We start from the raw sequence: 9783 nt of genomic DNA on the forward strand, positions 1-9783 counted from the left end.
GCAAATTATTACATTTAATAGCAAAAATGCGTGTATATTTATTTGTTATAAATTAGCTTCTGCGCAAATACATATGTTATTTTAACTTATATACTTTAAGGAAGCTGTGACATTGAAGTCAATGCTGTAAATGACTCAGTGACAAACTAGCTCAAGGCCACTTTAGTTGTGTATGATCCAGTTTTGCAGCTTGGTACAGAGCCGTGTTTTTGTAAATCACTTTGCAGTGATGGTACTCAAGTAAAATTTGATGCTATCATTTATTTTAAATTGAGATAGAGCACAGTGAAATCTGACTTTTTTTTTTTTTGTAAAAACCGGTGTAGCCCCCTGCTGGGCGTCAGAGGTAATGCAGGTTTAAGTCTTTAACTTTGTAACATGGGGTGGATGGATTTGGACATTTTCTAGTTTCAGGTCTTGCTAAATACAGCAGGTCTGTGGTCTGCAACCAGAATGAAAAGAGACAACAACAAATAAACTATAAAACACGAACTGTTTGACCGATGAACCACCAAAAAAAATTCGTAGTCTTCAGGAATAGTTCTCCAGGCTTCTTGAAGGACATTCAAAGCTCTTCTTGGGACGTTGGTGGTTTTTGTTAATTATCCCATCAAGCTCTAAAACACCACTGGCTGAAATGCGGAGTCAACCCATGACAGAGTCTACACCATGTTGAACAGGTTTCACACTGTTGTACTTCTCTTCTGACCTCATCCTTACAAATTTTACTTTTTTTTTTGTGAACCAAGAAATGTCAAATTTGGATTCATCACTCCATAAAACCTGCTGCCATGGGTTTCAGTCCAGTTCTTGTGTAGTTTGACATACGTCAGCCTTTTTCTCCCAGTTTTTGTTCCTTGGAAGCAAAATGTAAAGAAATGAGGGTTGACTCAAGACTTTAGCACAGCACTGTATACACATATATACATATTTGTGTCAGACCACACCCACTAAAACCCCCAAACCATTTCTTGGTACATCAGTAGTGTGAGTTTCCCAACAGATTATGCTGTATGGAAGCAAACACAGTGCAGAAATGTGATATTCAGACAAATATGAACATGTCCTGATTCATTTAAATCCAATTATAGTTACCTTCAGCATGTAAACACCTGCAGTTCTAGACTGGCTGACATACCAGAGATACTGATATGCTCCCTGAAAACTGATGGTGTGAATTACCAGTGATGACTCATTCACATGTACTGTAAACAGCTATTTCTTCACTCTACATCTAGTGGGTCAGCCAGCCAGCTGTCAGCCAATCAGGACTCCTCCCTCCACAGAACAGAATAAACCCCGAGGAGGCTTCCACTCTGCAAGCACGCTCATGCAAAGCCTTCAAACCGAGCCGAGAAGCATCATGAAAACAATGAGAAGCTTTTTCCTCTGCGCACTGGCCTTCCTGTCAGCAGCTCAGGCTGTGAGGACAATTATTTTTATCTGTTTTTATTTTTTTATTAACTCCAATTTTATGTTAGTCTTCTTTCACGAGGCTTTATTTAACTTTTTAAATGTTTTCAGGGCCTGCTGGATGAAAGGAGAAGGCGTGAGTTAGCTTTTTCCCCCCACTCCTCCTCTTCCTCGTCTTCATTCTCCTCGTCCTCTCAGCGTTCAGGTGAGACGCTTTTATTCATCTCCTGAGCATGAAATGTGTAATTTACTTTGGCAGCAAATAAGCAAAGCTGTATTTAGACAGCACACTTCATTCCAGGTGGAAGCACAAAGTGCTGCTCCTATGATTACCTACAATACTGTGCAAAAGTCTTGAGCTACCTGTATTTATTTATATTTTGCCAGCTTGAAAGTCAATATTTGATGTGACTTCTTGTTTTCCTCAGCACAGCCTGAACTGAATTAGCTCTCCAAGCTTAATGTAGGAGATTCAGCGCTTTTGTGTGGCTGTTGGCTGCCGTCTGTTTCATGATCCCACACTGCTTCAGTAATGTTGCATTCTGGGCTCTGTGGGAGGCCAATCCATGACTGTATGACAGGAAGAATGTGAATGTAGGTCAGTGGCTTAAGGCGCTTAACGAACAACAGCATTTATCTGAACATTGTCAGCTACAAAGACTGGACTGAAAACAAATGAAACAGTAGCTTTAAAATAATTAACAAAAGCAATCACTGAGCCTCCCCCATCAAAAAAACAAACGAACTAAAATAAATAAAATCACGCAGCAGCAGAAATAAAATGATCATTTGACCCATAAATAGAGTGCTGAAAGGTGAGTCACCTAATGTGAGTCACCAGGTCGTTCCTGTGGTTTGGAGCATACAGCAGCTTCACCTGTACTCACCTGGGAATAACCAGACAGGCTGTTCCAGATTACTTGTGGCTGGTTCACCGCTTACTCATGTATCAGAGAGATAGTGCGTGACCTGGATGTTACTGAGTCAGGTTAGGGTTAGGGTCCAGCCCAGGGTTACTAATGCTGGGCTGGACTCCTGTTTGCCGTCAGAACTTCCTTCATTTTTGCTGACAAAGATTCAACAAAGCGCCAAAAACATTCCTCAGAGATTTAGTCCGTGTTGACATGATATCATCATGGTGCAAATTTCCTGTTCCACCACATCCCAAATTTTATCTACACGATCTGAGGATTGTGATATAGCAACTTATCCCCCTGGAGGCACTCGTTATAAGATGGGCACACTGTGGTTATAAAGGGATGGACATGGTCAGGTAGGCGGTGAAACTGCTGTGATTGGCTGATTAGATATTTCTTCTTTCTTCTAATGAACTGGCCAGTCAGTTTTACTGCTATACCTTGTATTATATGGCCTCTTATTTTCCAGCCACATTTCATAATCATAAAATATGCTGTCGATGTGGGTCTCAAAAGTGTCGTCAGCTTTCGTCTTATTTTGTAGGTGAGATTTGTCTCAACGGCGGCACCTCGGTCCCAGCGCTGATTTCTGGTGCACACCTGTTCTGTCGCTGCACTGATGGCTTTGAAGGCACACATTGTGAAACAGGTGAGCAGCTCAACAGCAAACCAAACGTTACTGATAGTTTTCAGATTTTCTAATCGCCCTCACCTGTCATACTGTTACTTCAGTAAAAGCGAGTCACTGTTATGAGGGAGTGGGACTGTACTACAAAGGCACAGCGTCTAAAACAGTCAGCGGACAAACATGTTTGCAGTGGGACGAGAAGACCAGGAGGCAGTACCTGCATTTGGACATCAATGCCGGGAAGCACAACTACTGCAGGTCTGAGTTTGGATCTTTGAAGTTTCACATTCCTTTTGCAAAATGTTGGATAGCTGGAGGAAAAAAAATATCAGTGTCTCCCACTAATCAGCTGGGCTCCTTCATATTTTTAGGCGAGTGTAAAAACCACAGCACTTTATCTTCAGCTGTTCTAGCAGTCCGGCTCTTTTCATTCAGGCGTTAAACCATAATCTTTAATCGAATAATCTAAACACCAAACATTACAGTTCATGCTACAGATTCCAGTTTTGTGACCAACTAGTCTCAGCAATCAGAGACAGTGCTCATATCAAACCTGTCAGTGTTAGCAGAGACGGTTAGAAAATGTTTTCAGGTCTTTCATGGCCAGATTCCATTATTTATACTCCAACCATTTGCATATGTTCTTCATTTGAAATCCTGTCAGGCTGGACTGTTTGTTTACTTGGATGGTTTGTTTTTTATTTTTTTTATTCAGAAATCTTCACTACAGACGTCGTCCGTGGTGTTATGTTTGGAAAAACCTGCAGCTGGTGTGGGAATACTGCGATATGCCGCTTTGCAATTTCAAGCCACGTAAGTGTGTTCTCTGATGGGACTGTTATTAAAGTCAGTGAAGCATTTTTCATTGATGGTGCATCAGTCACTGGAGCAAAAGGAACCAAATTTAAGGGGACCAGGAGGGAGAATAAAAGTCCAAAATCCACCATGGATTGAAAGTATAGGGGTTTTTCCAAATGCAGATGAAAATGTAACGGAATTCTGGAAAATTGGCAAAAAAAAAAAAGCCAAATAATCTCTTATTTTGTTTAGAAGGGCGTAAATATATTTTCTCAGCAGTTCTTTAAGTCTCACTCTGCTCTGGTGCTGGAGACTTTGAGACTTAGAGTATATAAAAAATCTCCAATGAGAATTTAAAAAATAACCCAGAGTTTAAAGGGTTAAATGTTCTGGGAAAATCAAATCTTTAGCATTAAAAAAACAATTTCTGTCTTATAGTTCCACCTGTGGCTTCACCTGTCCCCACCCAGCCAGAGCACGGTGAGTCCTCACTAACGCCTGTGAATCCCATTCCTCGCTTCTCTCAGCGACACTTTTCAACTTTTTTTCATTTTCCAGTTGCAGAGATGACGACATGTGGCCAGCGCATCAGAAGAAAGCAGCTGAAGATCGTTGGCGGAACAGTTGCCACTGTGGAATCCCACCCGTGGATCGCTGCCATATTTTGGCGCCCTAAATCCAAAGAGAAAGTTTTCCGCTGCGGGGGCAGTCTGATCTCCGCCTGCTGGGTCCTCACAGCTGCCCACTGCTTCCCCGACGGGTAGGAAGTGAGACCATTTACTGGAAATGCAGCAGGTGCTGAGAAATAGCTGTGACTGGACTTGTTTTGTGAATTTGTGTTTCAGAAATAACACCAAAGCAGAGCGCTTCACCGTCACCCTGGGGAAAAACGCCCTGAACGAGAGCAACCCGAGCGTGGAGCAAAAATTCAGGGTGGAAAAAATCTTCATCCACGAAGGGTTTGATAACAACGAGGGGAACTTCAACAACGATATTGGTGTGAACACACAAATTAAAACATCTTTTGAAACTAAGTTTTTAATCAAGCAGAGCGTTACTCCAGCCTTACTGCCCACAGTTGCAATGCATCTGCAAGCTGCTTTGCAACCCACTTCCACCCCAGCTGTTGTTCTGTGCTTTTTTTCTGTGCGTTTTACTGTCAGGTTCCAAAACAGTCAATCCACCAAATAGAAGTTACGACAGTTAGAAATAACACTTATCTTTGACTATAATTTAAAATATGGAAAAAATATATATTTATAGCAAAACTTGAAAAGAATGTTCAGATTATAGTCTGTTTGCCTCTATCAGTTAACGAAATCTCAACAAAGAGACACTCATCCTTTTTTAAAAAATTGGTTTAGGGGTTAATGTCTTTTTAAAATAATACTTGGCTGCTTAACACCGAGGCTGATACTGCTTCAGATCATTTCCCATTAAAAGGGAGTTCTTCCTCCATACTCTCAGCAAGTGCTGCTCAAAGGGAATCATGTGATCAAGTGTCTCAAATGGTGTTGTGGTTAAAAGTTTGATTCCTGCCTGTGTTAGGAAGAACATCTGGTGTAAAAACTCCGCCAAAATCAAACGTGGAGCACTTTGGTGACCCCTTGTGGCTTTTTTTTACTTTACTATGGAAACGCTCGGACCCTAAGAAGAATCTTAAACCAACATCCCACATTAGATGCATTTTAGGATCTAGTTACCCGACAAATTTAGTCATTCTGCAATAAGATTTTAGAATTCTCTTGAATTTCAGAGGCCTTGTTCTTACAGCTGTAATTCAATCAAAGGTGTGATTGTTGATAATTGTCTTGCAGCTCTGGTGAAGCTGAAGACCAAACTTGGTAAATGTGCTAAGGAGAGCAGCGCTGTGAGGACGGTCTGCCTGCCGCCACCTCAGCAGAGCCTGCAGCCAGGATTCACCTGTGACATTGCCGGATACGGGAAAGAAAGTCACGGTGAGGAGAGTCCTCTGAGCATTGTTCTTACATCTGACAGAAACAAACGTATATCAAGTATGTCTACACTAAAATATTACACCTGTAAGTGAAGCCTGAAGCAAATCGAACATTAACTACTTGCAGATTTATGTGTTTGATCCAATAATAACTTTTGTGCTGTTTCAAGTTGAGCTGATCTGTCCACTGAATGTTTGCACACCGGCTACAAAGTCGGGAATCATTGACACACTCTGAACTTTGTGCTCATTTTTCTTTTGTTATGGGAATATTATTGGAAGCCTTACAAAGACAAGTCACCAACTATCAGTGTAGCAGAACAAGTGAAGGAAACAGAGACTCATTTAAAACGTCTACATCTTAAATTTCTGTAACCGCAGCACATAATTATGTTCACCCTTCAGGGCTTTAACACTCCTCTTCTCTCCAGCTTTGTGGTACAGGTCTCAATACCTAAAAGAGGCTCAGGTGAACCTCCTCGCCGACAACGTGTGCCGAGGGAAGGATTATTACGATAACATGATTACTGATAACATGTTTTGTGCCGCTCGTCCCGACTGGAGTCAGGATGCCTGCGAGGTATTTGCACACGTCTGGTCTTGACTTTGATTCCAGAGGTCGTTTGTCAGCTTGTCTTTTCTTCCCCCACAGGGAGACTCAGGAGGCCCTCTGGTGTGCGAAGTCGGAAGCAGGCTCTTCCTGTTTGGAATAATCAGCTGGGGCGACGGCTGCGCCAAAGAGCTGCGTCCCGGTGTTTACACCAGAGTGACCAATTACAACAAATGGATAGAAGAGAAGACTCACCTGGGGTCCATCACCACTGGAGCCATGTTTCCTCAGAAATGACCTTTAAGGCCCGCCCACATGTAGAGGCATTTGCTGGAGAATATTTCAGGTTGTGGTTATGCATGTAAACCTCATGTTTTGTTTCCACTGGTTGCAGTACAAATTGTTGGTGGTGGTGCTGTTTTTATTGTTCTAGTAGTTGTATAGCAATAATATGTTTATTATTCGTATGAACAAATCCCAAGACAGAACAAAAACTGGCGGTAATTGTAGCCTACGGCCCTGTATTTTGGTCTGAGATGTGGGAGTAAGCCACAGTATTAGTACAACATCAAAACATGGAGTCAGAAGACCTGTGAAGCCTTGGACTGAATGCTGTTTTCCGACCAAGAGATGTTCAGTCAGAAAGAGATCAAACACATTTGTCAAGTGCTGTAGCTGTGGTGTAGCTTTAACACAGCCAGCGTCGGCGTAAATATGTAGCACTCCAGCCAGGTGGCCAGTCAGAGTACTGACACAGAGAGACAACCATTCACATTCAGAAACCTGTGGGAGTAAGCCACAGTATTAGTACAACATCAAAGGTCGGAAGACCTGTGAAGCCTTGGACTGACTGTGGTTTTCCGACCAAGAGACGTTCAGTCAGAAAGAGATAATTTGATACGTAATTTGAATGGTAATAACCATCCATCCATCCATCCATTTTCTTCTGCTTATCTGGGGCTGGGTCGTGGGGGCAGCAGCCCAAGCAGAGAAGTCCAGACCTTCCTCTCACCAGCCACCTCCTCTAGCTTCTCCGGGGGAACACCAAGGCGTTCTCAGGCCAGCCAAGAGATATAATCTCTCCAGCGTGTCCTGGGTCTGCAGACCCCGGGGCCTCCTCCCGGTGGGACATGCCCGGAAAACCTCACCCAGGAGGCGCCCAGGAGGCATCCTTGTCAGATGCCCGAACCACCTCAACTGGCTCCTTTTGATATGGAGGAGCAGCCGCTCTACTCTGAGCCTCTCCCGAATGGCCAGCCACCCTTCGGAGGAAGCCCATTTCCGCCGCTTGTATCAGCGATCTCATTCTTTCGGTCACTACCCACAGCTCGTGACCATAGATGAGGGTAGGGACGTAGATCGACCGGTAAATTGAGAGCTTCGCTTTTACACTCAGCTCTCTCTTCACCACAATGGACCGGTACAGCGTCCGCATCGCTGTCAAACATCTTTCTGAAAATTCGGCCATTTACCATGTGGCTTAAACATAATCCAGTGCTAACCTTGGAACGGTCGCCTGGACTGCAATAACTCAAAATCTTACCAAGTATATTTGTCTTATTTCTCATCAAAATTATCTCATTACACTTAAAATAAGACACAATCAGCTACAGAGCAACATTTCAGTAAGATTTTGAGTTAACTCGAAATTTTGAGTAAAGTAAGTCAAAATTTCGAGCTACTTTTCTCAAAATTTCGAGTTAATAAGTTGGAATTTTGAAATTTATCAAGTCAAAATTTCGAGAAAATAACTTGAAATTTCAAGTTATGGATGCTTTTTTTTTTGGGGTTTTTTTGTGGCAGAAACGGGCTTCCATACACCTGTGACCTGATGGATGTTAGCATTAAACACAAACATGATTTAAGCCATACAACAGAATAAAAGAAACAAATATAAGATTTAACCCTTTCACACATAGTGGTCACTACAGTGGACAGCTATTCAAAGGCTGTTTTCTTGTATTTGTGTCAGTGTTGATGGTATACTTGCACATAAACCACTACATTGGACACTGATGTGTCACTCCATACCCTGCTACCCACTGGTCATTTAATGTTACTATAGATGTGTGACGTGTTTCATTGTAATTATTGTCTTTTAACCGTTTCATGCATGAATTATGACGACCTCAATCAGGATTTTTCTTAAGTATTTTTATTCATCTTTTCATGGCTAAAGATGATTAAAAATACTTAAGTAAAAAATTCTGATTGAGGTCGTCTTAATTCATGCATGAAACGGTTAAAAGACAAATTAAACATTAAGCGGTTAAGTTAGCATAACAACACCACACAAGTACACAAGCTAACACCAGTAAGCAGTGTTACTTGCTTCACTTGTCAGTGGTTTTAATGTTGTGGCTGACTGATGTGTCTCATGCAATAGAGTGAATACACACTCTGAGTCTCCAAATATGAAAACATGTTACTGTTTCACAAACACACGAGTAAGCAATGGGCTTCAGACTGAGTTAATGTTAGTATTAAAATGAGAATTCAACAAGTTCATTCTTATCTTAAGAGCCAGTGTTACCAGTGTTTTTGCTGGTTTTTATCATCTTCCAGTCAGGTTTACCTTAGTTCAAAGTTAAACACTTTAGAAATCACTCCTGTGCTTCTGCTAGTAAAGTGACAATGTGCAGGACTTGTTTTGTGTGGAAACTTTAAATCTGCTGTGTTTAAATGAAATGCTGATGTTCTTAGAAACAGAGTAATGTGTAATGCTGTGTGATGGTTATTGTGTCTGTATCTAGTCAGGTCCACACCTACTTATTCACTGGTTTCATTGTAGAAGTTAAGAAATCAAAACTATGTAGTCACACAGATACCGATGACAGACCGGGACACTATTGTTGGTGTGTTGCTCAGGTTCATGAGATCATACCTTGAATAATTTGAACACGGCTCTTCCAGTAGCTGAAACCTGTTAAAATTCAGGAATCTAAAATGCTTTGTTTACACTTGCTGCAGGCTACATCCATGTGTTATACTATATATATTTTGTAATTCAAAAGTCTTCATCTTTGTTCTACACGAGTCTGAAATAAGCAGGTCTGCCCAAACCTGGTACTGTATCATCTTGAGACATATTTTTGAATTTTTATGGATTCGTCTGCAGATTTTCTTCAGATATTTTCATCTTTAAATGAAATAAACTTTATTTTACTGTTTTTCTAACATTATTCACTGGATATTATTGAACTTTGGGAATTTCCCTGTTGATGCAAAAACACAACTTTCTGTCTGTCAAACTTTGTTATCTTTAACATTTTCATAGATTCAATCAAAGAAACTGGAACAAATGCTGTGTTTTTCCAACAGACAGCTTGTAACCAAGTGCCTAAAGATGCAATTTAAAACTGGTTCTTTAAAGATGGTGAGGGGGTATAAGCCAGTGTACTCCTAGTGCTGGTCTGAAGTCTGATAAATGGGGAGCACTGCACCAAGAAGAGCATCGGCATAAAATCTTTACCAAATTAAACATCTGGATTATCAAGAATGGGATTACCTGATCGATCAG

General features: G+C 41.4%; 1 protein-coding gene across 2 annotated transcripts; it reads left to right on the forward strand.

The window, feature by feature from the left end:
* The first annotated feature begins 1243 nt into the window (after positions 1–1243).
* Positions 1244–9445, forward strand: plaub (plasminogen activator, urokinase b). 2 transcript variants are annotated; one of them, XM_084937068.1, is made up of 11 exons: positions 1244–1423; positions 1525–1618; positions 2875–2979; positions 3063–3216; positions 3674–3771; positions 4195–4236; positions 4315–4516; positions 4602–4753; positions 5574–5714; positions 6145–6293; positions 6366–9445. In XM_084937068.1, exons 1-11 carry the CDS (start codon positions 1331–1333, stop codon positions 6558–6560), a joined length of 1425 nt encoding a protein of 474 aa, XP_084793194.1. In that variant the 5' UTR covers positions 1244–1330; the 3' UTR covers positions 6561–9445. The 2 variants fall into 2 exon arrangements, with proteins under 2 accessions (XP_084793194.1, XP_084793195.1); XM_084937069.1 differs by lacking the exon at positions 4195–4236.
* Positions 9446–9783: the final 338 nt, after the last annotated feature.

The sequence above is a fragment of the Perissodus microlepis genome, chromosome 8, assembly GCF_051167445.1.
Source record: "Perissodus microlepis isolate ML-2025 ecotype Zambia chromosome 8, ASM5116744v1, whole genome shotgun sequence".
NCBI classification, from domain to species: Eukaryota; Metazoa; Chordata; class Actinopteri; order Cichliformes; family Cichlidae; genus Perissodus; species Perissodus microlepis.